This window comes from Botrytis porri, assembly GCF_014898465.1.
Source record: "Botrytis porri strain MUCL 3234 chromosome Unknown BPOR_001, whole genome shotgun sequence".
Lineage (NCBI taxonomy): Eukaryota > Fungi > Ascomycota > Leotiomycetes > Helotiales > Sclerotiniaceae > Botrytis > Botrytis porri.
In genome coordinates this window covers 3,205,066-3,233,043 of record NW_024066075.1, presented here as the reverse complement: position 1 = coordinate 3,233,043, position 27,978 = coordinate 3,205,066, and the positions used below count along the sequence as shown (strand labels likewise).

At 43.2% G+C, this 27,978-nt stretch overlaps 9 protein-coding genes across 9 annotated transcripts; 4 read left to right on the top strand and 5 right to left on the bottom strand.

Moving 5' to 3' along the window:
• Positions 1 to 818: 818 nt before the first annotated feature.
• Positions 819 to 3,023, bottom strand: EAF01_000876 (uncharacterized protein; the record flags this gene model as incomplete). The annotated part of the gene is made up of 1 exon (XM_038909126.1): positions 819 to 3,023. The coding sequence occupies one exon, from the start codon at positions 3,021 to 3,023 to the stop codon at positions 819 to 821; it is 2,205 nt and encodes a 734-aa protein (XP_038776032.1).
• A 1,744-nt stretch (positions 3,024 to 4,767) lies between these two features.
• Positions 4,768 to 6,180, top strand: EAF01_000875 (uncharacterized protein; the record flags this gene model as incomplete). The annotated part of the gene is made up of 4 exons (XM_038909125.1): positions 4,768 to 5,044; positions 5,101 to 5,197; positions 5,253 to 5,441; positions 5,493 to 6,180. The coding sequence occupies 4 exons, from the start codon at positions 4,768 to 4,770 to the stop codon at positions 6,178 to 6,180; spliced, it is 1,251 nt and encodes a 416-aa protein (XP_038776031.1).
• An 889-nt stretch (positions 6,181 to 7,069) lies between these two features.
• On the bottom strand, positions 7,070 to 8,150 carry EAF01_000874 (uncharacterized protein; the record flags this gene model as incomplete). The annotated part of the gene is made up of 4 exons (XM_038909124.1): positions 7,070 to 7,144; positions 7,254 to 7,851; positions 7,962 to 7,990; positions 8,058 to 8,150. The coding sequence occupies 4 exons, from the start codon at positions 8,148 to 8,150 to the stop codon at positions 7,070 to 7,072; spliced, it is 795 nt and encodes a 264-aa protein (XP_038776030.1).
• Positions 8,151 to 9,039: 889 nt separating this feature from the next.
• EAF01_000873 (uncharacterized protein) lies at positions 9,040 to 9,477 on the bottom strand (the record flags this gene model as incomplete). Its single annotated transcript, XM_038909123.1, has 1 exon — positions 9,040 to 9,477. The coding sequence occupies one exon, from the start codon at positions 9,475 to 9,477 to the stop codon at positions 9,040 to 9,042; it is 438 nt and encodes a 145-aa protein (XP_038776029.1).
• Positions 9,478 to 11,091: 1,614 nt separating this feature from the next.
• Positions 11,092 to 13,040, top strand: EAF01_000872 (uncharacterized protein). The gene is made up of 6 exons (XM_038909122.1): positions 11,092 to 11,399; positions 11,460 to 11,756; positions 11,839 to 11,916; positions 12,101 to 12,154; positions 12,336 to 12,465; positions 12,545 to 13,040. The coding sequence occupies exons 3-6, from the start codon at positions 11,848 to 11,850 to the stop codon at positions 12,559 to 12,561; spliced, it is 270 nt and encodes an 89-aa protein (XP_038776028.1). The 5' UTR covers positions 11,092 to 11,399; positions 11,460 to 11,756; positions 11,839 to 11,847; the 3' UTR covers positions 12,562 to 13,040.
• Positions 13,041 to 13,048: 8 nt separating this feature from the next.
• On the bottom strand, positions 13,049 to 16,488 carry EAF01_000871 (uncharacterized protein). Its single transcript, XM_038909121.1, has 5 exons — positions 16,087 to 16,488; positions 15,916 to 16,028; positions 15,783 to 15,857; positions 13,707 to 15,725; positions 13,049 to 13,622 (listed from the first exon to the last, which is right to left on the bottom strand). Exons 1-5 carry the CDS (start codon positions 16,292 to 16,294, stop codon positions 13,536 to 13,538), a joined length of 2,502 nt encoding a protein of 833 aa, XP_038776027.1. The 5' UTR covers positions 16,295 to 16,488; the 3' UTR covers positions 13,049 to 13,535.
• A 484-nt stretch (positions 16,489 to 16,972) lies between these two features.
• EAF01_000870 (uncharacterized protein) lies at positions 16,973 to 22,183 on the top strand (the record flags this gene model as incomplete). The annotated part of the gene is made up of 3 exons (XM_038909120.1): positions 16,973 to 17,839; positions 17,895 to 18,399; positions 18,462 to 22,183. The coding sequence occupies 3 exons, from the start codon at positions 16,973 to 16,975 to the stop codon at positions 22,181 to 22,183; spliced, it is 5,094 nt and encodes a 1,697-aa protein (XP_038776026.1).
• Positions 22,184 to 23,163: 980 nt separating this feature from the next.
• EAF01_000869 (uncharacterized protein) lies at positions 23,164 to 23,502 on the top strand (the record flags this gene model as incomplete). The annotated part of the gene is made up of 1 exon (XM_038909119.1): positions 23,164 to 23,502. The coding sequence occupies one exon, from the start codon at positions 23,164 to 23,166 to the stop codon at positions 23,500 to 23,502; it is 339 nt and encodes a 112-aa protein (XP_038776025.1).
• A 1,707-nt stretch (positions 23,503 to 25,209) lies between these two features.
• EAF01_000868 (uncharacterized protein) lies at positions 25,210 to 25,812 on the bottom strand (the record flags this gene model as incomplete). The annotated part of the gene is made up of 1 exon (XM_038909118.1): positions 25,210 to 25,812. One exon carries the CDS (start codon positions 25,810 to 25,812, stop codon positions 25,210 to 25,212), a length of 603 nt encoding a protein of 200 aa, XP_038776024.1.
• Between the last annotated feature and the right edge of the window lie 2,166 nt (positions 25,813 to 27,978).

Here is a 27,978-nt window from a genome sequence, read left to right as displayed (position 1 = left end):
TGGGTTGGTATGCTAGTTTCCTATTACATTATATCAAATCGATTTGGGGATGAAGAGGGCTATGGGATGAACGAAAGATTGATAGATAGAGGCGTATGTATAGAAAAATAGGAGTTTGTTATTACCCCCCTAATAATCTAATCACACACCTCAACTCACAACACTATCATTTAATTCCCAACTCGAAGCGTATTTTTTTACTTTGTTTTTATTTTTGTTCTGGCTCTTCAACTATATCCATATATACATCTATCTATATACGACACCAACCTATATACAAGCCAAAGGCATCGTCTAGATTGTGGACAGTAGATAAACACAAACTCGGCGTATTCAATTTCCTCTCCTCCTCCTCCTTTCTCCTCCTCTTTTACAATGCAGAAGAAGAGGAGAGGAGCGAGTTTGGATACCCTGCATAAACTCGACCCATGACTGTATAAATACCCTTCTCACATGACTCTCGAGCAGCCATAGCTCGTTGTTTCCTGCATTCTCAGAGTCTTATACGTAACCTTCCCGGCTCAGTTCCTGAGAAAGCATTGTTTGTGAGAGATTCCTTGCTAAGCGTCTTGATTTGAGGACACAAAAGTGTTGAGGAATTGTGGTGTAGAGTTGCAAGTATTGTTTCCGCGTGGAAACTCGTTGTGGTGGATGGGAGGATAGATGAACTATCCCATAAGCTTGAACACATGGCGTTTTACCCATCTAAGCAAAAAAAAAAGGGGCAATGGCATGTGTATCGCTTCTGTGACTTTGACAGAAAAAAGCTGGCAACCATCGCTTCCTCCCACGAGCATTTCCAAATCAATCAATCATCCTCACTCATCCTCTGGATCGAAGCCAAACCAAATCTCATCCTTAGGAACACTTCCCTTCTCCAATTCCTCAACATTCACTTGACATAATTTTTGGTTCTCTTCCGGAATCTGCATCTTCATAACTTCATCCACCCGATCTATAAATTGCATAGCCATGCCCGCTTCTCCATGCCACATCATATGGCAATGAAAAGCCCATACTCCCGGATTATCCGCCACGAATCGGAGAGCTAACCATCCGAATCCCTCAACAGTTGCTACATCTCTTCTTATTAAATTGTCCAACGCATGTTCATGGCCTGGTAATGTACCACGACCTTCTGGTTGAAGGTGTAGAGCATGATACCCAGGGAAATCACCGTGTCCTTGGCCTAGAACCCAGACTTTATGACCGTGTAGATGCATGGGATGATTTCCTTCGTCGAAATTTCGGATGATTATATCAATGACTTTGACTCCGGAATGTTGAATCAAATAATCGTTCTCTTGGTTGTAAGATTTGGAATTTACGCCGTTAAACTGGGCCATGGATGTGAATGATTCGTTTTTGGTTGAGAAACCATCGATTGTACGATGAAGGGTTGGTTGATGAACTTGAGGGCGGAAAGTAGAGCTGTTGAAGTAGCCTCGCTGGAGACGCCAATAATGTCTTTCAAGATTTGCGCGGATGAAATAGCTATGATCTGCTATTTTAGGGGCAGGTTCAAGGGAGGTGGGTATGAATTTGGTGGTGTTCATGTCTTTGCACCATGTTTCGATTGGCTTCCTCCACTCCTTGGAAGTGGGTTTAGAGGTCATGGTTCGAGGTGTGTCTTTTTCAGAAACATAACGGATGACAGCTCGGACTTCATCAGCTCCATGGGCTGGTAAACTGGGTTCTTTCCAGCAATGAGTTACCATTCTTGCTCTGAGCCAAAATGCATCCGTCGAGTTCTGATTTGTATTCACAATCACACTGTATCGTTGTGCAGGACTTATCATCATGCGGGTTTCATACGATGGCATGATGTCTGTTCCATCAACTTCAGTGATAGCAAACTCGTGCTCGTCCAAGCCGACTTGAAACCAAGCGAATGCACCAGTATTGATGAATCTTAGTCGATGATTTCCATTTGCGGCCAAATCGAATGAAGGGAGAATCGCTGTCGAGTTGTCACATGTTCGATGTGGTAGAACGGAACAGTCTACACTGTTAAGTCCATTGATCAGTGCTCCATCAGGAATCGGTGACGCTTCACTATCAGGCTCAAGGTTTTTCATCGTGAGTCCACTACTCAACTCATGATAATAATCTTGGAGCATTATTACCCGATCTGTAGAATATGAGATTTGCTGTAAAGTCTTCTCTTTCTTAGAATGGATAATCAATGGCCCGAATAGACCATCAGAAATCTGTACAGCTTGATGACCATGGTAGTAGTAGGTGCCAGATTGGCCCGTGACGTTGAACTCATATCGAAATTTATGGCCTGGTGCAATGGGACATTGTGTTATGCCTGTAGTACCATCCATATGGTTGGTTCCATTTTGAAAGATGCCATGAAAATGTATAGATGTCGCGTTGACGGCTTGGTTATCAACATCAATAATTATAACATCTCCCTCGTTACATTCGATCATTGGACCAGGAAATTGCGAGTTTATGGCGATCATTGGTCGAAAAACTCCGTCTGGATTTGCCTCGACATCTTTGATGGTCCAGTGATATGTACGAACTTTTGGCGAGGCATCAAAATTCCAATCTGGATTTAATTCGTAGTCACTTGCTGACCTACGGAAACCGCTAGATGTTGGATTCGGATAGTCAATCACAATGTTACCTTTAGAGGTGATATACGATGCAATTTTCCACATGGTGAGGATAGTCGCTATCGCCGTCGAAAATGATAGAAATACAACCCAAGGGGTTCTTAGATGCCATTTCGTTTCAAACTCAGGCTCTGGTGATCGATTGCTCTTTTGATTTCCCCCTGACAACAATCCATCTTGATCTCCATAATCATCATCTCTGCCTTGCATTTCAATATCATCCAACGTTTCGCTTGACCCTAAAGATCTATTGGGCGATGCGCTGTTTCTCTTATTTGACAACACTCTCATTTTTTGATGTCCAAAATTATCTTTTTCTCCCCTAACCTCCTGCATTTCAACATCATCTAGACTTTCGTTGGATCCTGAGGATCGCTCATTGGTAAAGACGGACATGGTTGGATCTCTAGACAGATTCTCATCAATCTTGTTCGGGATGTTGCTGAGATGTTACAAATTTGTCAAGCACTCCAAGCCTTGGAATTTCTAACCTCAAGGCAATGACGCTTCCTTCTTCAACTAAGTGAGTTCAAGTATGGTTGATGCGACGAAGTTGATCAACACGATGTCATGTTTCTTGTTTGCGGAATGGAATGAAGATGACCAGATTCTTTCCTGACAAGAAATGGTTCGAGTTTAGGAAACTAACGTCGTCAATATACAAAGTAGAATAAAAAGCCGACTTCAGAGCCGGATTAGATTAGTATATTGAGCTCTCAAGGTGAGCCGTTCAACCCAATTCGGATTGGCCATAAAGCGGATGCACATGTCTTGAGATCAGAGGGAAGATCGCTTGAGTTTGCACGCTTTCGAAATGATTACTGCAATCAATTAGTCGTAGATTATCGAACAACTAAAGATGTAAAATGATGATCCATTGAATTAATCGCCGACCAATTATTGCAGTGGCATCTAGATTCCTTTCACCCCTCTCTGTCATCCGTCATGTTCGCCAATGGGATGACATGTTTTCCCCACGGGACTGCGAGATAAGCATTTCTTAGGAGGGAAGCCAGGGTTTCGCAGAGAGATACCTAGGCCGAGATAGGTAATCGAGCTAATCAAACAAGCACCTACCATTTTAGCTACATGAACAAACATGAACGAACGTTGGTCTAACTACGAAACCCTCTAGTAGATGCCACTTAGATACCACTTAGATACGACCTAGATACGACCTAGATACTAGGGCACAATATTCTCCGCCAAACTGGTGCTAATTACCAAGGGGAGGGTGTAGGAAAACTCTTCATTCCAACTAACTTTTCCCATGTACGTTTGACATGACAATATCAAGCGAGGCGAGATAAAAGCTTATGGATTCAATGATGCCAGGTGCTAACGAGCTCACATATGACAACAAGTGTTTGCTTGTACTCTTCCTCTACTACGAAGTTCCAGTTGCTAATGAGTACATCATGTGTGGTTTTTATTATCAATTGAAGAGTAATGGTTGGCTACTTCTCTACCCCCAAGCAAATCTTGTTTAACATGGGTCCTTTTGGTACGACCATCCACTGCAAAGTGCCAGTCGATACTCCGCATAACGACTAACAAGTGCGAAGGGTCGAAAATATCGCCCCTCCCCGCTCTTCCAAGAGATCGCGGCACAATGCCATCCTTGTCACCCTACAAACTGCAGTGTCTGCGTGCTCGTGCATGTATTCTATGGCCAGGAATGAAAGTACTGGATAAATCGGATATGCTCAATTCTTGATAAGGCAGGTCAAAAAGATGCTTCAACATATGACTTCCGTCCAATATCATCTTAACTTACCAACATCTGGAATCTCATAGGTTGAAAGTTTTCTAACGGGATGTGAAGCTATAGCTCTTTTTACACCGCAGATATGGCGTTACCGTCCTTCCTCTTTAATTTACCGTTTGTCCGAGATGGTTGATTCACTAGTTGCGATCTACCAAGGTGCTAGTTATATACATAGTGTTGGTTCATTTCCAACATCTTGGATTTGGTAATTAGCTTGAAAACTTCGATAGTTCCATTGCGTGATGTTTAGATATCTCATGGGAAGTTTAGCCTTGGTTTAGTACTTTCAGTTGTCAGTATTCAAGCATAAAAGATCTCACAATCCCCCATTTTGTTTTGATCTCAGACCCAGAACAATCCAAAGCCGCCAAGATGCATTTCAGCACTCTCTTCAAAGTCGCTACAGTTGGTATGGTGGTCTGCGTACCGACAATCACAGCTGCAATCTCCAAGAGAATTGACGAGCTTTCCAACACTATTGCTGATGGCCACATTTCTCACCCGACAGCCTTCGGCCATAAAGCTGTTCTCCATGCTCAACAGAAGGCAAAACACAGAAGTCCTACCAGTCACATCAAGGGAGATGTGTTCGATCGAATTTTCTACATCTGGTTTGAGAATACTGACTTCGAGACTGCTTTTGCAGACCGTAAATTGCCCTTTCCCCGAAGAGAAATAATGACATATATACTGATATCTATACAGCACACTTCAAATATTTCTCAGAGATGGGTATTACATTGACAAACTATTTGGGGGTAACACATCCAAGTGAACCAAATTACCTCGCATCCGTTGGAGGGTGAGTTTGAATTTTATAAGAGCTCATCCGCTCACAATAACTTACATTGATGCAGTGATTTTTTCGGTCTCGATGGTGATCCGTTTACTGTTGTTCCTGCCAACGTTTCCTCTGTAGTTGATCTCCTCGAAGACAAGGGAATCACTTGGGGTTTATACCAGGAAGATATGCCATACACTGGTTTCCAAGGTATGGAGTGGCGCAACGAAATTACCGGTGCCGATGCATATGTTCGCAAGCACAAGTAAGTTCAATGAACTCACCGAAACCCTTTAACGTACTAACAATCATCCAGCCCTGAAGTTCTCTTCAACAATGTCGTTGACAAGCCTGAACGTCTTCACTTGATCAAGAACCAGACCTTGTTCCACCAAGATGTTGCTGCAAACACACTGCCCCAATGGATCTTCTTTACCCCAAACATGACCTCTGACGCTCACGATAGCTCCGTCACCGTTGCAGGCGAGTATCTCTACAACCTCCTTAACCCCCTCCTCACCGATCCTCACTTCATGAACAACACTCTCGTCGTCATCACCTTCGATGAAAACGAGGTCTACTCCCGTCAAAACCGTGTTCTTACCATCCTCCTCGGTGACGCCGTGCCAAAGCACCTTCACAACACCACCGACGACACCTACTACAACCATTACTCTCAAATCTCCACCATCGAAGCCAACTGGGGACTCCACACTCTCGGCCGCTATGACGTCGGCGCCAATGTCTTCAAGTTCGTTGCTGAGAAGACCGGCGACACGATCCGCAGCTGGGCTGACGGTCTCCTCGAGAACCGCTTCTTCAACCACAGTTATCCTGGTTTCCTCGCCGCGTCAGTCGGATGGGCACCCCAGCCCGTTCCAAACACCAAGTTGGTAGTTAACAATCGAACTGTCTTGCCTGCCATCAAAGAGTACTGGGGAGGACAGGATGAGGATTCCAAGTATCAAGGACAGTTGGAGATCCCTGATGGATACAACTATTAAACCGCCGCGTCGAGGGGCCGATGGTGTGAATTAAGGGCGATGGATTTACTACTGGTAAAACTGCTTTGTTGCATTATCTCGAACCTTCATAATCACACATCAATTCTGCCACTTGACTCTGCCACTTGATTTTATTATTTCATTCTACTATTTCATTTCATTCATTTCGCAATTCTTTCGGTGCCACGCGCAATGGGGGAAAAAGGTCGGAGTACACTTAGATTTCGCAACCCTTTTCGCGCTACATACGGAGGATTAAAAAAAATGGTTGGAAAAAAGTTTGCTGGCTAAGTTAAGTTATTGATATTTTCACGGGGGCGTATGGAGAACGGTGGATTAGACCAGGTTGGGTATATAATGTATAATAATTGTCGATCTAGGATGTTGGGTGAGAGGTTCTTGAGGCTTTGAGAATTTCTTTGATTCGGCCACTCGATTGGTGTCAAAAAAATGAAGTAGAATAGATGAGAAAACCCAAAAACTACTGTCTTTTGCTGCTCTGGTGATTTGATGTGATGTGATCTTGATATACTTTGAAACCTTTTTGGACCTTTCTTTGGGAATCTTGGCATTAAAGTATCTTGTCCTTGTGCAAATGAAGGAAAAAACATGCGAGAGATGATTAAGCTAAGCTTCACTTTGAAGCTTGCCAAGAGTTGACGATGCATTCCACTGGGAAGGATTATGAGTTGTTCGTTTATCAACTTCTTTTGTCCAATATACACTAATATCTTTTCGCAATCACAAGTTATAAGATTGAGTTTTTACATTAAGCAGATCATAGTGTAGCAAATTCATGAAATCCTGCGCAAAAAAGTGTCTTTAATAGGGTATATCTCCTGGTTTTTCCTAGTGTCCGATATTATCTAATTCCCAACCTTTTCCTTCTCTACGCCGCTGCTGCCGGTTTAGCGACACTGTATGCAGCAAACAAATCCGGATCATTTGCTGCTTCTTCCTTGACCTATAATATATTTGATTAGAAATATGTTCCATCAATGTGTAGGCTGGGTATCTCGCAATATGGATCCCGGGACATATTGCTCTCAAAATTAAATTAAATTAGAACTTACAATATCTAGACCTCCAACAAGTTCTCCATCCATCCACAATTGTGGGAAAGTAGGCCAATCCGCAAATTCCTTAAGACCCTGCCTTACCTCATCATCGGCCAAAATATTAAAGAATCCATATTTCACCGACTTCTCTCTCAGTAAAGCGACGAGTTGACGGGAGAAACCGCATTGGGGTGCAGAAGGTGTTCCTTTCATGAACAACATTACCGGAGCCGCCTTTACCAGATTGGATAAGCGAGCGTGGAGATCTTCTTTAGACATTGGTTCTTCGGATTCGGTAGATGTGGTAGGTGCGGTGGTTGATGGTGTAGTAGAAGCATGGTTTATACTGGGGACAGGCTTGGCAGATGTACCGTTTGTGGAGGTGGAGGGAGAGTTGGCGTGTTTTTCAATGGCGTTGCGGACTTTGGTGGCGTCGCTGCCGGAGACGGTCTCGAGGACTACATTGTTGCGGGTGAGGACGAGATAGGGAACTGCAGTGACGTCGAAGGCATCGGAGACGGAAATTACTTCTTCGGCATTCATGGAAACCCATGAGGTGGTTGGGGGTGTAGTTGGGGGGTAGGATAGCGCGAGGGTACGGAGAACGGTTGTCCTAGTGAAAGAATTAGGATGCTTGTCTGATGATGTGGGCAACTGGGGAAACTGGAGCGAAGCTAAAGTAGTAGAGAGAGATTGATGACGATGAATCCGGGGGAGTCTTACATTTGCGCGCATGGTGCTGCCCATGGTGCCTAGTGTTTGTCGCATTAGTCAAGGTTTGAGGAGGGCGGATGAGGGGTAGTAGATGAAGAGACGTACATGAAAGTTGATGATCTGCAGAGTCGATGATGGCAGAGATTCAGTGTGCTTCTGCCATTCTTCTTCTGTTGTAATATCGATAAGAGTTGACATCTTAATACTTTTCTCTGTCTGTAGTGGGGTGGATGTTGCTGGTGGGGGGTAGTTTCGTGGCTTTGTTTGATAAAATTGAGGAGCGTGTAGAGTTGCTCTTGTGTATTTTTTGGAAAGTAGGTTGGTATCGAAATGTTAGTCGAATCAATAGTGTACAGACGCAGATTTAGTTGAAAAAGTTCTGGTTGATGTGAGAGTGAAGTTGCGAGGCCGGAGATATATTTTCTAATCGCTATCAAGATGGCTAGCCTCATCGCGTCATCCCAAGCGACAATTTTCTCAATCGTTCCATAGGAAAGGGTCAATTACAAAACTGATTAATAATCCAACATAATTGGTCTGTTATCGGAGCTGCTGCTATGGCAAAAATATATTCCGTCCTTGTAATTTCACATGGTGCATATGGGAATATAATTTTTAGGAGCAACATAGAAAATATCAGATCTAGCATAAGAGCCTTTTACAAGCCGAATTTGTGTGTCATGCTCCCAACGAGCTTTGTCCGTGGTGGTACCCGATGGACTTTTGATTTTGGAAATTTCTCCCGGTGAGGGTTATTCCCGCGATGGATATTAACGTTCCTAAACTCAAGCTCGAGTCAAGGTGATCATCACCTGGCCTTTCTCCGACATTACATGAACAAACCTATATCAATTTCACTTACGTATAAAGTCTCTAGTCTTTATACTACTTTATGCTGATCTTGGTTTCGAGATTTTGAACTATTCACACTCAGATTTGAGCTAATCTTGGAGGATACGCCAACTATGTCAAGGCAGACATCATAAGCCTCATTTCTATGATGGGAGGTCCTCACAACACATTCCTTGATTCCATGCCTTGGTCCAACCGATTTCAAAGTTAATCTACTTAGTATACGCACTCGAAGCTAGCTCTGAGACCGTCTTTCTAAATCCTTATTCCCATATTGATGATGATGAGGATGTAATCCGGGCCAAAGTCTTTTCAATTTTGTCTTTCCTTGCTCCGAGTTCCAACGGCTATGTGCCGTCTCCCGAACTTTTCGAATCGATTTTATCTCTGTGATCGCCCTCTCATTCTCTTTGTATTGTCCATTCGTTCTGACTTCCGAAAGACTTCCCGCACCTGAGGCCAACTTACAATTTCTCTTTCGTACACTCATGAAACCAGCGGACCTTTCCTTTCTCCAATGCTCAAATTTCCAGCGAATGATCTCAATTCGAGTCTTAGCAATCCCCAGACAAATTTTTCCCAAACTCATGTGTCTGGACATAATAAAAACTGTACTGTTTTCGATATTTCGAGTGGCATAGCTTTGACTTGTCGTTATGAGGGCCAGTGACATACTGATTCCAGCTCACCGTATGTAGCATAGACAAGGCACCGATCGTAGTCCGTGATATTCATGAAAAGAAATCCACTTGTAATGATAATGAATGACCAGTTGGGCTGGACCACAAGATTGACTCTGCTTAATGGAGGAAGAAACGGACATTCGCTTGAATGCCTTTAGTGGACAGGAAAATCGAAGATGTAGAAGAATATTTTCCGACATATAACACTGCTAACAGTCGTCGTGGTATAGATATGAACTTCCAATGCTCAACGAATGCATAAATCTGAAGGCCTTGAAAAGAAGAATAGAGCCAGCTTTTGACAAACGTGGCTCTGCACATGAAATGGGTATCGCAAAAACCGTGGCCCACTTGGACATCGTCACCCACCAACACAACAAAAGGCAAAAGTTAAAAACATACAACAGTAAGGATTCGCTGATGGTCACCCACTCAACTACTAATTTACCGATTTGAGTCTTGAGTATGGCAGAGCGGACGGGATGCCCTAATTTTCTCAATCTATGGTCGTATGTGGAAGATTGAGAGGGAATTTGGTTCATATACCACGGTCTGGAAGTCTCTAGGGTGTCCTGCTCTTTCACTTCGACTATTATGAAAGCGACTGGTGCCCCTCAAAGTTCTTGTTCGATCTCAGAGAATGAACCACTCTCTGAGCACTCGGTAGTCCATGGTATCTTCACTGCAACGATAGTCGTAGAGCAGGATGTCATCAACATAGTATACTGCGGCTCTTCTTCGTTTCTCGAGATATTGATACTTTTTGTGATAGTGTTGGACTAGGACTACCCCGGGACGATCAATATTGGACCAGACCTCCAATGGATAGCGCAAAACGCATCGGTTTTCAGCGATTGCAGAATTAATGTTCGGTTTCCCCAGGTCACTGCTGCTCCACTACATACCTGCGTATATTGGAGGACGAATTATCACTATAACATGCAATTGGAGAAGCACAAACTTAAAAGGCCACGCAGCAAACGTGTTGTATAGATAAGGGGGAGAATGCGACGCTGCTGGTAACCTAGCAGCTGGAGTGACATCTTGAAGCCAAGTCGGATATGTGACGGATACAAGGGGATGGTCAAAGTGGCTGAGAATACTAAAAGTCGTTGCTGCTTTTAATGAGTCAGGGCTTGTATCAAGGATTATTCTGCAGTATCAGTCTGGGTCACAAGGTCGGATGATGGAAACGAAGTAAAACCAGCAGCAACGATAATGTAATGGAACTCTTGAGCCTTGAGAAGGTGACGATCGGGGGGAAAGGTGGCTGAGGTAGCGTGTTAAGCGTGGATACTAGGACCACTCACGCCCTATAAGGATTAGATTGGGGGAATTGGAAGCAGGGGAAGCAGGGGAAGCAGGGGAAGCAGGGGAAGCAGGGGAAGCAGGGGAAGCAGGGGAAGCTGAACGATCGCTGTTCATAGTACCTATTACATAGCAAATCTCTTTCAGAAGTTGCATGGAACAATGGCCGTGTTCCGGGTTGGCGCATCAGATGGTAACTGGATTGTACCAAAGAAAAGGGCCCAAATTGCTGAGCCATGGATGCTGATGAGGTGTTTGATCTGCGCCTTCTTTCTATTTGCATGCTGCATATTGAACCGGTCGAGCCAATCACAAAAGAAGGACTTGCATGACTTCAAACTGCGAGATGATTACCTCCTAGTACCCTACTGTATGATACAAATGTAAGGTACTGGCTGTACTTTGAAGACTTGCACCTCCGTATAAATCGTATACCGGGCCATCCTTTTTGAATGAGACCGTTGACTCGACCTAACTCTTTTTTGGATCCAAAACCACCTGGGCAGATTATTAAACTTCACAGGCATCAAAAGCATCCAAGGCATCAAAAGCCTCAAAGCTTAATAAGAGCAAAAGAGAGAGACGGGGAAAAAGAGACTGCGGTGTATGTATTCACATCCTCAGCAAAATAAAGAAATTCCAAATAACTTGGCGTAATTAATAGGTTAGTATAATAATTAGTACGAAGTAGTATTAATGTTTCTATTTCGATATATTATCACTCGTCAGCGATTAGGTACTAGGCATTTTTATAGCGAGTAAAACCCAATTGGTTCCTCCTTGGCAGTGTCTCGAACGAACATCCTTCCTCCGTTCTACCGATTTTTAGCTCTTATTGATGAATCCAATCTAATCTAACTTTGAAGTTTGGCCTCTCTTCTTTCTCAACGTCAACTTTTTCACTCGCAACGTTTACTTATATTACTTTTTTTTATCAATCAATCGCATCACTCACCTCTCCGTAAGTTTGCGCATTTTTTCCGTTACAGCTTCACCGTTTACAAAACAAATACTGACCAGAGTCTCCGTCCTCCTCGTTATAGATCAACACAATGTCGAACCAAGGTTACTACAACAATCAACAACCACAATATGGTGGTCAACCTCAATATCCTCCCAACGTATGTTTACGCCTCTGTTATCACTATCATATCGATCTCCTTGCGATTTTCCTGCGATCTCTTGGATAATCTTGGCACATGGAATGGAAGAAGAAGAAGAAGTAGAAGAAGAAGTAGAAGAAGAAGTAGAAGAAGAAGTAGAAGAAGAAGTAGAAGAAGAAGCTGACCCCGGTGTGATACATAGGCTTATGGAGGACCACCACCACAACAAGGCTACTATCAACAAGGCCCTCCACCTGTGAGTACACTCGCATACCCTCTATTCAACACACTGTTCTGTATACTACGATGGCTGTGATTCCTCGATACCTCAGCGCCGTCGCAATGCCGAGAAATACCGAGATAGCTTCACCGTCGCATGATACAATGCAATGTACCTCACATCCAAAGGTACCTTGAACTAATAATTATCTCTTTAGCAACAAATGCAATATCAACAACAACCTCCTCCAAAGAGTTCCGGTGGTGGACAAGGTTGTCTCGGTGCTTGTTTCGCAGCTCTCTGTTGTTGTTGCGTAATGGAAGAAGGATGTGAGCTCTGTGTTGAATGTAGGTTATTCCCCGTACCCTTCTCCTCTTACTCACCTCGTCACAATCAAACAACAATCCACTAACTCCTCTCCCACAGGTGCCGAATGTTGTTAGAGCAAATCGCTGCCAAACCCACGCATTCTCCGCTACTATTCATCCATATAAACGCCATCTCGAAATTGCCTAATCCACTGGCGCCTCAGCACATCTCCATCTCCAGTATCGCGATTCAATCGAACAGATCGACGGCCTTATACTTGCCTATAATGTTTTCCCTTCCCGCAAGCCAGCAACGATACAACGCCCTCTAAAGTCCCAACTCGTTTTCCACAATCAAATCACCTTGTTCATAGATTCATATGATTGAAGTAACAAATTCGGCTTTCCCACGCAGTTTCCCTTCCTCTCACATATCCCCTTTTTTCATGTTCTTACAGGTCTGCGTCTCTTTTCAAATGGACCACAGGCTTTCTGCTTCCAGCTAGTTTTTAAGGGTTGGTTGGTTGGTTAAGATAAGATAATGAATGACTTTTATTTAATAATTTATGCGCTATTGCCTGGGTTTTTGTGATGTCTGAATATATATGATTTGAATAATTCCATTTTCGTGCTTTGCTGCTTATGGATAGTACAACGTGAATGCCACCGTGGAGGGCGAATACCTGAAAGGATTTGAGACATTCGAACTCCGCAAGTATAGATATTCAAGATTGCAGCAGCCAGAATTCCTCCTAAAGCTTTAAATAGATTGGTAAACGAAGAATACTTGACCACTTTGCCGAGAGACAAAGACAAATGAGTATGTATGTACATTGGAATTCACGACTGCAACATCGAGGAAAGGATTTTCACTTCTCTTCTTATATTTTATAGAGACCAAGACAACCGTTATTTCGCTTTTCTTTTTCTTCACTAGTTGTAGTTAACTGCCTAGAAAAACCATTCATGCCACCCTCATCTACAAAATCTCCTGGATTTTTATAATGTTGAATCGATTTCAACTACATCACAACTGCCCCTCCCAAAGACGTCAATCGCTTCATATGTATTCGCGCTTCGCTTAAATTTATTCCAACCTACGTAGATACTTATTGGTCAAGTTCTACATAGTTTGCTGGGAAGAGACCAGAGTGTCCCTTAAAGTGACCGAACCACCAGTCATCATCCGGGAATTCCTGTTGACTGGGTTAGTAATCGTTTTTGAATATGATAAGGAAGAAAAGGGGAGCGAATGATGTGAACATATAAGCGAAACATACCAAATCAGTAATCGTAGCACCTTCTGGGAAACTCAATTCATTATCCTCGGCGGCCTCATAGTCGTAAAGTGTAGTAGCCGTGGGACCAGCAGCGTGGGCAGGTGCGGCAGCTGGAGCAGCTGGAGCAGGAGCGCGGGCAGGTGCAGGTGGTTCTGGCTCATCGTAATGGCTTGGGGCTGGAGCTGGAGCTGGAGCCGACTCTTCTTCATCTTCGACGAGCTCTACATAGTTGCTTGGGAAGAGACCACTTTCGCCCTTTGAATTGGTGCCCATCCACCAATCATCATCGACCATTTCAATGTTGGTGACGTATTCGCCTTCAACCAATTCCAACTCATTATCTTCAGCCTTCTCGTAGTCGTATTGAATCAATGCGCGTTTACCGCTAGCAGCAGATGTTTCATTGACGGCAGGAGCGCTGTGTCCAAATGTTTCAGCTGCCACAGCTGTTGCGGCGCCACGGGCAGGGTCATATCCAGCAGGTTCCTCGGTGAGATCTTTCTCTTGGGGAACGTGCTCGATGGCCTGCTCAAGAGTTGGATGATCATGGAGTTCCTCCGGCGCTTCCATTTCCTCAGGCTCTCGTCCACGTGCGACTGGCATAGCAATACGAACGGGAGATGACTCGCGCTCTGGTTCCTCTTCTGGTTCTGGTGTAGGACTGCGGGGAACTGGGGGAGGTGCGGGAATATTTGGTCTGCTGTATTCCTCTTCCTCGGACTCAACAGGTGGAGGACGAGTTGGAAGTCCAGGCATTGGAACTGCACCAGGCCTGCTGGAGGCGTTGATAGGGGGAGGTGGTGGAGATTGGTCTCGGTCTCCAGTAATTGATCGTGGCATAGCTGGTGCGCCCATTGGTGCTTGTCCTCCCTTAAATCGGTCCCGGATGGCATTGATACCTCCAGCTGGAGAATCTGGTACTACTTGCTCCACTTCTGCTTCGCCGGTTTTCTGTTGGTCGATGCTGCCAGTAGCAGATTGTCCAGTGGGATTAGTAGCAACAGGAGCCCAAGATTTGCCAGTATATCCACTCTTCCATTGTCCTCCTCCACTTGTCTGGCTTACAATGGGCGATGCGACGCTCTGGGGAGGAGCATCGCCAGCAGCACTAAGTCCTCTTTGTCGAGCTTTCTTCTCTGCCCAGATTTGAGCAGGAGTTTTACCACCCTCGTCAGCAAATGTTCTACTGGCTGCACCGATCGGAGCAGATGCTGCCGGGGCTGCGGGTGACTGAATTCCAAAACTTCCTGGAGTAGGGGCTTTCGTTCCAGCGAAACTGCTGGCGGTGGAGCCAAACTTGTTCGCGACCTTTGGTTTTGGTAGAGTTGTAAGACGCTCTGATTGAGTGAAAGCCGCAGACCTATCTGCAAGAGACTTGGGTGGTTCATCACTGCTTGGGGCGGGTGAGCCAGTAGCGGCAGGTGAAACCGCCCTGGGGCCGTCGTCGCCAGGCTTCTGAGCTTTGGCTCGGATCGCAGCAATATCCACTTTGCCGACTGGTTCGTATGCTCCCTTAACTATCGTTGGTCGGTCGTCACCACTGCTTTTAGCTTGAGCACGCAGTGCTGCAATGTCCACTTTCCCGATTGGCTGATAACCTCCTTTGACAACATCGGGAGCAGATCCACTGTCTGCTCCACTACCATTGCTGGATCTTGAAGCGGTTGGCTGTTTGGTAAGCTCTGCCATATTAACTTTTGTGGGTTTATATGCGGGCTGGACCTTTTCAAGTTGTGTCCTGGTGATTTGTGGCGCATCTGCGCCCCATCCATCTCCGTCTACGTTGTCATTCTGACTTGTCCTTGATCTCGAACCTGCCAATGGATTGAAACCTGACACACCGCCCGACCGTGTAGGAGTGAAAACTGGCTTAGAAGCTGTTGGGGGACGAGGACCAGAGGAAGGCGGTGGTGCTGAGCCCGAGGAATATTTCGCGCCTGATGCATCTGCTACTTTTTGAACAATACTTTCTGGTGCCAAGTCGGATTCTGATCGAGCAGTGATTTGAACGTGGTAGCCCTAGATGAATTTATAAGTATGAATAGATGCGAGATAATCAGATAGATGAGTACGAACATGAAGAATCTTGGATACTGCTGCAAGGTGGCTTGTGAAATAGCCTTTTGTTCTTTCGGGAACACCTTCACCGCACTATAGGTTATGTTAGGACCTCCTGTTATTCCAACACCCTTTCAATTGTATGACTGACCCATCCAATAAGTACGTATTTCGGAAGTGTGGTATTAGGATCTTTGACTTTAACGAATGCGAATTGAACTCGTCCTTCCGAGAAATCCTCAATTAAGTCGATAAGTTCTCCCTCTGGATTTCAAACCATTAGACGATTTGCTTGGATTCATCAACAACAATGCGAACGTACCTCCGGTGCTTTGTACCTTTAGCACACTCTCCTTTCCACCACTATCTTGTTGAAAAGCATTTACAAGAGGAGCTGATACGGAGAACAAAGCCCACTGTCCATAAGTCGGGCTGGACGCCGCAGCTCCGGAAGGTGCAGCAGAATTGACCACTCCAGTATATGATGATTTAATAGAAGGGCCATTCGTGGATGTATTGAGAGTTGCCATATTGGCAATAGTTAGAGGTGGAGTTAAATAAGAGTTGAATAGTTTGAGAAAAAAGGAAAAGGAGTGAGAGGTTGAATGTTTGTATTGGTTTGTGCTTGTTCAAGCTGTCGTTATGTCATGTTTCAATAATGGCTGGAACATGCTTGTATTATAAGCATCTTTTTGACCGCCACTAGAATCTGATTTCAACCAACCATAAATCGACCGCCTCACTTTTCTTATTCATGTATGCTTCACTTATCTTACACCCACCCACCCACTACAATTGAACCATTATAATAAGATAAAGTATCAGGAGCGCAACATATTTGAGGAAAGGTTCATTTTTCCCTTTATCATTTTGTTTAAGATATCCGACTGTACCTCCATTTCTTTTCTGTGGTAACATCAAGTTTTATTCCTGCCTTTCTATCAAATGACGGTCGCATAGCTTATCCATAGCTTGCTCCTGTCTCGAATGAGACTGGAATTCTTCCTTTTGGACCCAAATTCTCATAGGATACCCTTCCGACAAACCTCTGTTCCTCCCAATCCGGTCGCATAGTTATCAGTATATTGATCTTGGTCATTGCGATTTGAAATCAAATCCGCAAAGTGTTTGACAAGTGTTAATTTCCTATTCTCTCTTTTGACTTGATACATTCCAAATACGAACCAAGGAATCAACCTTGGTTCAGAATGGATACTCCAGGCAGCGATATACCTTCTGGGAGTACAGGTATATCTACTACAGACACATCCACTGCGACATCTCCCAAGCCTACTATTTTAAACGTCAACCAAGATGCAGGATCATCCAATAGCCATATTTTTTCGATTGTTGAGAACGACGACTCAGCCTCAGATGTTTCGATGTCCGCAGATTCTGAGGATGAGGATGAAGATACCTTGGATAACCTGGCCATACAATCCAACTCGAAAGCCCAACTTCCGGAAAAAACTAATGGTCCCATGTTGCAGTCCTCCCAGCCGGAAACTTCCAGGAAGCGGAAATATCTAGAATCCAGAGAGGATGGTTCAAATGGCCACGTTGACAATATAAAGGTCCTTGAGGAAATGCGCAAACGTCTTAAGCCAGATGAGATACAGGACCATTGGAGAAGTGAGGGCCAATTGCATTTGAATCGGTCTGTTCTGCCAGCTGAAATTTGGCATCATATTTTCACTTTCACTGCTCCTAAAACTTTGGGTAACTTGTTACAAGTAAACAAGTCTTTCAATAAATATCTTGATCCTTCATCGGATAGCACCATTGTTCCCCTTTCCAAATCTTCTGTCAAAGTATTAAAGTCAGATGCCATCTGGCGAGCCTCTAGACGTTTTTTTCAGCCCCTCATGCCTGCTCCATTAGTTGGACAAACTGAACTTGATATGTGGAGAATATGTTGCTCCAATTCCTGTCAGTTCTGTAGCAAAAAAAATCCAATTACCAATAATGTTCCATCAGACCAATGGCATCTGGGTCCAGGGGAAAATGGAGTCATTCCCATCTGGCCTTTCGCAGTGAGATCATGTGGAATTTGTCTTCTGCAGCATGCAATAAAGGTATAGTCTCATGTTTTCTTTAGTTTATACCTGGGACTCACTAATTCGTGCCCAGGAGATTGATGTATTGCTGTCTTCATCAGTTCCGTCACCGCTGATGCCGGCCCTGCCATTCGTATTTCTCACCAATGAGTTACATGTCATTCCAGCAACAGCATTGCAGAATAGCCAACCACCGTCAACTACCCAAATTACGAAATACTATCTCAAAAACCATATCGAAGAAATCAAAGATGAATTCGAATCTGTCAAGGCTATGGGCTCAGCAACAATAGAGGAATGGCTCAAAGGTCTGGAAGATCGTGGGAAAGAACGACGCAACGATTCAGCCCGATGGGAAAGATGGGAGGCCAGTGGCGGTATTATTCGGATCAAAACACCAGATCAACATGACCCCTCAAAACAGATGCCTGCAGCAGTTCCTTCAAACACTGATCTTATCCCTACAAAAGGGCAACAAGTATTGATAAATAGTGGATCAAAATTGCCAAACCATACGCCTGACACGCATTCATTACCCCAGATCCCCAAATCATTACCTGTAATACACACTTCTTTCCGTAAGTTCTTCCTTTGCTAATGCTATTTATTTATACTGTGGAAACTGACTATATGGCCATAGCGGCGAACATTCCGGTACCGCGGTACGACTCGCCTTCACAGAGTATTTATTCTGCATATACACCTCGGTCAAACTTACAACCAAAACATGAAAGGACCAAGGAGGAAGTTGCCGATCTCAAAGCAACACGAAGGGCTGAAATTGAACGAAGATCCTTATTGTTAGATCCTCCACTGACAGCAAATGTTCTAGCCCATATGAGTTCATTCCAGGCCGCTATACAGATAATTCAACCTTTAAATGATGGTGCCTGGGAAGTTTTGAAGCCCCGATTACTATCACAGAGAGAAGAAGCCGAGCAACGGGAAAATGACCGGATTACCCAATTCCAAGTAGTTGAGGAGCGCCATTTCAAGGATATCCAAGCCAAACCGGAATTCAAGGAAGCCATTGACAGAGAATGGGATGATGCCCAGGCTCCACTCCGGGCTCGGATTGGTGCATATGCCGATGAAACAATTCGTTCTGGCTGGAATTGTGGTGACAAAGTGACCAAAGAATCTAGTCCTAAATTTGCCGCAGATGTCCTGATTTACGTTAGAAAACGGTTTTATGCTGAGATCGCCAAGGATGATGCTGCAGTGCGGGCAACGGGTCAAGAGCCACTATCGGATCCTCCATTGGGGCCATACACTCGTAAGCTAACTTTGGAAAATATGAAGTGGGTATTTGATACAAAGATAAAACCTCTCACCGAGCAGTACAACAAAGACCTTTTTCTTTGCAACGTCTGCGACAACAATTTTAAGTATTACGGTTTCGAGGGCGTTGTTCAGCATTTTGCTGCCAAGCATACCACTTCGCTCAGTTTTGGTAGCATAGTTGTACATTGGAAATCAGAATGGCCAGAGTATCCACCGTTTTGTCCAGATCCTATTGCCCGGGTTAGAACTGTCTTCCCTAATTTTCCTGGGCCAAGTGCCACCGCTCCTTACGCCGGTTCCGCTCCGTCTATCCCACCGCACAGTGGTTATGCTGGATATCAGCAGCTTGCCTCGGCTACACCGAACCCCAATGTTTACCGGGATCCATATTATGGCCATTCCCAGTACGGAGACCAACATGTAGCCCCCCAACCTGGTCCGTATGCACCGCAACAAATATACCAGGATCCGAATCAAGGCTATTCCCAATATACAGCACAACCATTGTCTGCCATAACCTCAGGATACAGCGACCCTGTTCAAAACTATCCACAGCCTCATTATGGTGGTTCCTACTCTACACCGACTCAGCCAAGCTATACGCCTTTAACCCCTAACCAGATGTACCCTACTCCAATACTGGATACCAATGTCCAACAATCATCTTATGTTTCCCACAATGTCCAACATCCTACCTCGTACAATCAGCCACCAGTCTACACCAATGTAAATTACTCACAAATGCCAGCGTCCGCACCGCAGCAAGCACAACCTCGGGCTTCTCCGTTACCACAAAAGACCGAGGAGTATAAAGCCCACCTTCGACAGCTTGGTCACGACGCTAGGACTATTTGGGACTCGATAACTGGCGTGAAAGAAGTTCCCGGTAGCGTAAAGGCACACACAATCCTCTTTCACATATTAAAAAGATTTCGCTCCAAGTTTGGGCAGGATCCACCACTCTCGATGATAGTTGATGGATTGTCCAACAATAAGGACATGCGACCTGTCCGAAATATTAATGGACTTCTGTGTCGAGCCTGTGTACTAGGTATGGCAGGTTCTGTTACCTCTTCAAAGCCTGATAGGAAACACTTTTCATTTCCCCAACTTACCATCCACTTCCGCACAATACATGAGGAAGGAGTGCCTTCAAACCTTATAGGTCACTTCCCAGATTGGACAAAAGACATGGTCGAGCTTCCCGATCAGGCGAAAATCTCTTCACTTGCAACTGCCCCAGGAATGGAAGCTCGAAAGCTTGAGATCTTTTTAGAAGCGCTCCCAGAGATCGCTGCGACTCTACCACCGAAAAATGACACCATGCTTCAGCAAACTTCATCGTGGCAGCCAAAAGCTGAGCCTCTAGATCAAGAAACATCTCTTTGGCACCAGGTACCATATGCCTGTCAGGACATAAGCGTACCCCTTGCGCCCTCGCAAGACAATCATGAAAAATACTATGCCACTGTTGCAGACTTCCGAACTCCTGATACCGAATCGGTTTCTGTTACTCATAATAATAATCCGTATGATCCACGGCACCCTCGAGATGTGCAAAAACGACAATCATTACGTTACCCCGCATCGATCGCCGTTTCATCCCATCATGAACAAGACGGCCAAACAATCCACGATGAAATTGTTAATGTTCGCCGACCCACCAAGTCTATATCACCTTTTGTATCTTATGCCAGACCCGAAGAAAGTCATAGCCGCCGTACCGCCAATGATGAAGCCCCAATCTACTTGGATAGAAATATTAGGTATCGAGAAGCAAACAATGCGGAACACAGACCTCGCTACGAACGAACCATCAAAAGCTACGATGATTTAACTACCTCCGTTCAAGAGTATGGAGCCGCAAACACTCAATCGCATAAACAAAATCGACAGGAACAAACATCATCCAACACCTCCAGTGGTGCGAAAACCTCATTGGAGACTCAGTACAGGCCATTAGAGGATGCAACATCTCAACAAACCCGTATCTTCGATGTCGTAGCTCAGATCTCTCAGCAGGCACAGCAAGCACGTGGAAAACAAACAACCATTCGTGAAGGGCCTGCTGAGATCGGGTCCGAAGACGGTGAGTTGCAAAGAGATACGATTGCGCATGACAATCATAAGCGACCGTTAGATGAAGCGACAAACGAAGCGGAACGATTTCTTGGCAGCTTGCAGCCCGAAAAGCGTTCTGATGCGGTTAGCCAAAGAGTTCAGCAACCCATGCGACATAGAGAGGATTACATCGAGCCGAAATGGGAAGCAGAACGCGCTGATGGTGTGCGCCAGAGACGCCCCCTGTCATCAGAACCACAGCAGCGTTTTCGAGAAGTATATAATGATGGTCCAACCGTGTCCGGTCGACCCACACATGTCCCCAGTGAGCAGGGGTCTTACAATGGGTACTATACACAAGAGCGCCCTCCTCAAGCTCGACACATTCGAGCTTATGCTACGAACGATCATTATATGGATACTGCTCATGAGCAACCCTTCGCACGAGAGCGTTCTCCTGAAATCATTGATCGGAGATACCCGAGCAATGTAATATATCGTGACGAGAGACAAGGAAGTCATGGTGCTTATCGTACTCCGAGCAGATATGCTCGATATGAGAGTGTCAGATTAGACAATGACCGAGCACGTTCAAGGTCACCAGTATACGTTAAGGCGGGCGCGCAATCTGGACAGCATACCGAACGCAGTCTAGACCCCCATATTGATCGCCAAGAGCCCATCTATCGCATGCGGACACCAAAAGAAGAGATCATCTATGAAAGGGCTCCACGCCAGGAGTACTATCGTGTTTACGCCGATGAGCCTCGACCTCGACAAGCTTATGAATATATCCAGTACGATTCTCAAGGTCCTTATATCATACATAGACCTGCCCGCCGAGAACATGAAACAATTTATGCGGCATATGAGGGCGAGCCGCTCTCGAGGCAACCTCTTTACGAAGCACGCCCAACCGTTGGACATACGGATCCTGCTTATTATGAGGAATACGATCCTCGCCATCCGGAGCCGCCTCCTGCAGCCGCAGAAGCTCGCGAGGTTAGATACCAGTAATTGGTGTTTCTCTTGGGGTATCGAGGCTTTAAATTACCATTGTAACAACATGCTCTGCAAGGTTGGTCTGGTGTGATTTTGCATTTTTCGCGTTCCGAAACTTTTATACTTTTTTGCACTTCTTCCTCGTCGAAGAATATCTATTGGCTGGTAAATAAATTCTCCTTTTTGTGTATCACCATTCATTTCCTGTTGTTGTAACAGTCATCTTGTACAACAAATCAGTTCTCTGTGGTTTAGATTGCTCGGAGAGCAACCTATTCCCTGAAAGGCAGGTTATAGGCGTAGGGCGTTTATACTTCTGGCATAGCCAGATTTCTTAGAGGGAAAAAGGACGATTCATGAACTCTTTATCATGTTGTACTTTTATGAAAAGCATTGTATCGGTAGGCAAAATAATACATAATTCTGAAAGAGAACTACTGATTCTATTATTTCTACCTTTCCACCCTGGAACCGTCACTATGATCCCTGTTAAGCTAACCCGGCCGCAGTTGGCACCTTAGGGGATAGTATTGTGATATCACGGCACAATTACTCAAGCCGGGTATCAATTTATTCCATTCTAAATTCACTAGAAGGATATATTTCAATAAGATGGCGTGATAAATAGATTCACTATCACTCTCCAAACATCAAATGACTCGACTCTGACTCCTACTGGGTGACACATTGTCCTACTCAAGCGTATACAATCATGTTATTATACTCCTTTCTTTCCACTCTGTAATCTTTACAAATCTACATCTTGTTGCCAAAACCACAACATCACATCTTTTTCTCAACTGTCAAACATACATCTTCCAGCAAGCACGTCGTTGCATCAAAACTTAAGCCAACACTTCACCTTAAGCATCGAGAATCAAGTCTGCCACGTTTTCCTACTTTCAAGATAATTATAGTAAGAACAAATGAACACTCAGACTATCTCGGACTTTCAAATTTCTAAAGAATAAATCCGAACAAATCAGACCACGAAAATGAAAGCCCTCTGGTGGGTAGCCATCGCCCTCGCCCTTCGTTCCTTGCTCGGTTCCTCCCGCGGCTCATCCAGGGATCAAGATCGCCATGAAAATGGGGGTAGACGTTATGATTCGCGGAGACAAAGAGAAAGAACTAGGAGTAGTGAGCGATATGAATACGATGGAGATGCGGGAGATTTCGAGAGATTGAGTGGATTAGGCGAGACTCTTCTCGATCTTTTTGGAACGGAAACGAAGAGTAAAAGTAAGAGTAAGGTTAGAGGAGAAAGGAGAAGTGGGAGTGGAAGTGGAGGAGGACAGGGGGGCAGGAGAAGGAGAGGTAGTTTTGCTTATTAGGTGGTGAGGGTTGGGAATAGGGAGTCAGGAGTTGGTTGCGTCTATTGCCCTTCACCGTTCACCTATCTAATTTCTAAGCTCTTATTGAAGAATTACCGAAAAGGAGCGGACATATCACAAGTGGCTAAAGGGTCTAGGAGAAATTTTTGTTATGCAAGGACTTTGCCTCGAATGTAGATAGTGGAATATACAGGAGAATTTACTACAAAAAATCGATTTCTGCCTTTTATCCTCCGTCTACCCTTTCTAGTCCGCCATTACCATATCACCTGTTCAGCCTAATTGGGTTTTCCTTGCGCTGCAGTCAGACAGTCAGAGGCTCTCAACATTTGAAAGTAATACAATATTTAAGATGGATTCGATCCTTTGAACTATTGGAATAATCTTATCATATTCAGGCAAGGAAAGCTCCTGATCGTCGGGCTGCAATCCAGACTTTTGGATACTTTGAGACTCCAAACCCAAAATGGGTAGATCATTCGGAGATAGAACATATGATGTTTGATTTCCTGCATGGATCTGCACGAATTGATAACATCACCATGTATACTAAGATTGAGCCGGTCAGAGGTTAGAGTTTGGAGCTTAAAAGACTTTGGTGGAAAGATTTCCCGATTCGCCATACCAGCCCAGCCTAGCGTTCGCACCAACATATATATTTTAAAATCTATCTTCAGTGCAGATGCTTTTGAGAATTGCATGTATGTCCAACAACAACTCCATTTAAAAACATCTACTGTTCGGGATTTTTCTATACATCTACAGGATAATACAAGAAACACCATCGATCTCAACTTCTCTAATCACGCTTCAAGATGATGACACCAAACCAACCACCAACCACCGTTCCATCATTATCATCTCCCACAATGACTTCTATTTCTCCATCTGAATCCGCAAATATATGCGCGTTATCCAAATCCTCATCTTCATGGATGCACACCGCCGACACTGTGTTCTGTCTCTTTTATTTGGCATTTATTCTCTTTTTCATGACATTATGCTCATTATGGTATTAAGAGAGAGATGCGAAGCAATCAAGGAGGAACGTCAACGATTCCCACCCCCCCAATTCAAAAGACACAAAGGAAGTACGCGATGCACGCCGAAGAATCTGGGAGAGAATCGAGAATCGAGATTCTATCCGTCTACAGGACTACAAATCGCTTGCTATGCAAGTAGGGTTTTGCACTAGAGATGTGGATAAGGATGATGATCATTACATAGACCTTGTGGAACAAGCGAGGGCGCTGGAGTATACAATAAAGAGCACAGAATGAAATGAGGATACGATACGAATCGAAATATTCTGGAATATATAAATCAAGATAGCCTGGCCGGATGAATGGGCTTCTTAAGACTTCACAGTCAGGAGTATCACACACTGATTCTAGATCATCAGGATTCCTGGTCTCTGATCAATCATTCACATTCGCTTTCCAACATAAAATCAAATCAATTATTCATCAAGGTATATTGTACGGACCACATGTCATTTCACTATGGCACTGTATCCACCTCAACATTATCCTTTACGATATTGACTTCTTGTTACGGACGACACAAGGATCCAAACTGATCTGCCTAATATTTCTAAAGCTGCGGCAGCTTGTAAGAAGAGGCATTTCTGTACAGGCTTATGTGTGGCATTAATTGCGAGCAACTTTGTTTTAAATTTCATCAAAGTCTCCATCTCAGTGGCCCGACTCAAGCACTTCCATTCTTCATTTCCTCCCAATCCTCTTTGCTAAACCTGTATTCAACCTCCTTTCCATCACTCGCTATCCGCTTCCACTTCTCCATTCCCATCCGGCCAGCCAGTCCTTGAAACGGCGTATTCACCGCCAATGTCTCACAAAACGCCTCCTCACATCCGACGCCCTCCGCCTCCACCATTCGGAATGCAAATTCCAACGTGGCCTGCAACGCTTCCCGCCCGTACCCCTTCCTCCACTCGGAGCTGTCAATCAGAACACCTAGGTCCGCAATTCGCTTACCTTGAGCGTTTGTAGAGACTGCATTGATGCCGCCGAAGCCGATAACTTCATCCGCAGGTGGTGAAGCTGATCCCGTCTCTGTTGTTGGGCGTCGGGTTATAACTAAAAAGTAGGCTTTACCACGAACGCGTAGATCATTCCATTTGGCGATCCGGCTTTGGTATTCCTCTACCGTTGGGTTACATGGCGTGTGCGGTTCATGTTGGTTGTTGAGGGGGTTAGCAAAAATGGCTGCGAGGGGAGCAGCATCGGAAGGGACGGCGGGACGAAGAATAAGATTTCTAGTGCGGAGATTGGGATTTGCAGAAGACATATTGCGACAAAAAGCGTTGATTACTATCAGTAACTGAAGTTGTAAGATCACGAGTGATTAAGGGGACAGCACACTAAAGACTACGGTGCAGGTAATTCCTGGTTATATTGTGTCTATGGATCAAGAAGATAGGAAAACTAGGAGCTGGAGGAGGGATTTAGATACTAGGAGGACGACTCGTTAGTGAGTCATCTAGACACAGAGAGAGAAGCGATGTCTGCTTACGTAATTACGCGAATCCGGTATCCCGACAAAAAGTATGGAATGCGAGAGGTAAGAGTTGAGGCCCCAGCTTATCGCACACTTAAGCGAAATAAGCCTAACCATCTTATTTATTACACCTTATTTTAAAAATTCAATCATTATTCTAATCTTTATTATTTTCTATTTCAATCCAAAAGGAATAATAAGCATAATTATAAAAATAATAATCATAAATCTTATCAAAATTAATATACCCCTTAAAATTCTAAAATCATTCAAATCAAACTTAATAAAAATTCCTAAAAATAAATTGTCTCAAATTTAAATATACTATAATTTATTATAAAAAGTATATTTAAGTTTAATTCGATTTGAAGAATTTGAAAAGGGGAGTTTTATTAAAAGTCTAAAATGATTATTAAAAAGATTCATTAAATTATAAAAACTATAATAAAAAATTGAAATAAAAGGAAGATAATTTTCAAGCAAATTAAAAATGTACTTAGCATTACTACATCGATATATACAATTCGAAAGAAATTACATTAATATAAGTATAAAAAGTATATAGTATGTTCTAAGTTTTTTATCTTAAGAATGTAAATAAAAAAAGATTGGATTTTATATATAAGTATTAATAATAAAGGATATTTAATTATATTATTATTAGAAGAGGAGGAGATGATTAAAGAAAGATTATATAATCGAATAAAAACATTTTCGAATTAGAAAAAGTAAATAGAATTTAGATTATTAGATAGATTAATGAAAAAAAATATATTAATTAGGAAAAATGTTAATAATAATATAGAATACAATTAATTAAAACTATAAATCTTTATTAATCTTTTTAAAAAGACTTAAGAGTAATAAAGGTATTACTTTTTAAGTATATCTTTAATAAATGCTTGAGTCTATTATATTCCCTCTATTTAATAAGTTAAAGTCTGAATATATTTTTATGGAAAATGATTCTAAGTGTTACGACGGTATTCAACATACCGCGTCACATGGCCAAACGGTCACGTGATGGACCTAGAGGATCTAGAGGATCGAAGAATAAATATTTAGATCTATAAGATCCAAAGGATTTAAGTAGAATAAAATCTTATAGTTCTATAGAGAACAAAGGTTTATATAAGGAATAGGGTTTCTTTATATATAAAGCTTTGTACTTAAAAACAATTATTAATTTCATTATTATAATTATAAGAATTATAATCAATTACAACCTTATTGAATTCCTACTTGAAGTTTAATCTAAACCATTTCGAGAGATCTCTAGCCACTTCCACATAACCCTAGAGGCAGCTCCCGTAACACTAAGATATATTCAGAACATATTTAAAAAGCTTAATTAGAGTATAGCGTATGAGGCTTTAATTAGCCACCCTTCTCTCCAGATCTCAATCCAATTGAAAAGGTATAATGATAAATAAAAGCAAAATTAAAAAAACTATTATTTATACCTACTTTTATAAAGAAATTAAAATATAAACTATAAACTCTTTAAATTTTTTAATTTTTTTTTATAGATTTAAGTTATATATTAAGAAATTGATATATAAACTTGAAAATATAATTCAAGTATAAGAATTAGTTATTATTTATTAATATAATATTCAAATTTTATATAATAATATTATATTATTAATTTATAATTAAATTTTAAAGATTGAGGTTCAAAAAAGCATAATGTGCGATAAGCTGGGGCCTCAACTCTTACATATGGTTTCCTTGAAAGTACAGGTATTAAGGGCTAAATACCTGATCGACACAACGGGACCTTATCATAGCAGACTCGGACGGGCTCCGGGGGGTAGGCTCTATTTATTTTATGCAAGTCAGAGAAATGCAAAAATCATGTGTAATCAATATTCAAAGCCATGCCATGCCATCTTCATATTTACAACGACCCACGCTGATTTGTACTATATGCCATAAAAACTCCCAAAACACCTA

Bases quoted from the DNA above. Each gene is read 5' to 3' on its own strand.
- EAF01_000872 (XM_038909122.1), top strand. From the start codon at position 11,848: ATGTCGAACCAAGGTTACTACAACAATCAACAACCACAATATGGTGGT. The intron at 11,917-12,100 runs GTATGTTTACGC...TGTGATACATAG, and splicing joins AACCTCAATATCCTCCCAAC to GCTTATGGAGGACCACCACC. The intron at 12,155-12,335 runs GTGAGTACACTC...TTATCTCTTTAG, and splicing joins ATCAACAAGGCCCTCCACCT to CAACAAATGCAATATCAACA.
- EAF01_000871 (XM_038909121.1), bottom strand. From the start codon at position 16,294: ATGGCAACTCTCAATACATCCACGAATGGCCCTTCTATTAAATCATCA. The intron at 15,726-15,782 runs GTTCGTACTCAT...AAATTCATCTAG, and splicing joins CAGTATCCAAGATTCTTCAT to GGCTACCACGTTCAAATCAC. The intron at 13,623-13,706 runs GTATGTTTCGCT...CCCAGTCAACAG, and splicing joins GTGCTACGATTACTGATTTG to GAATTCCCGGATGATGACTG.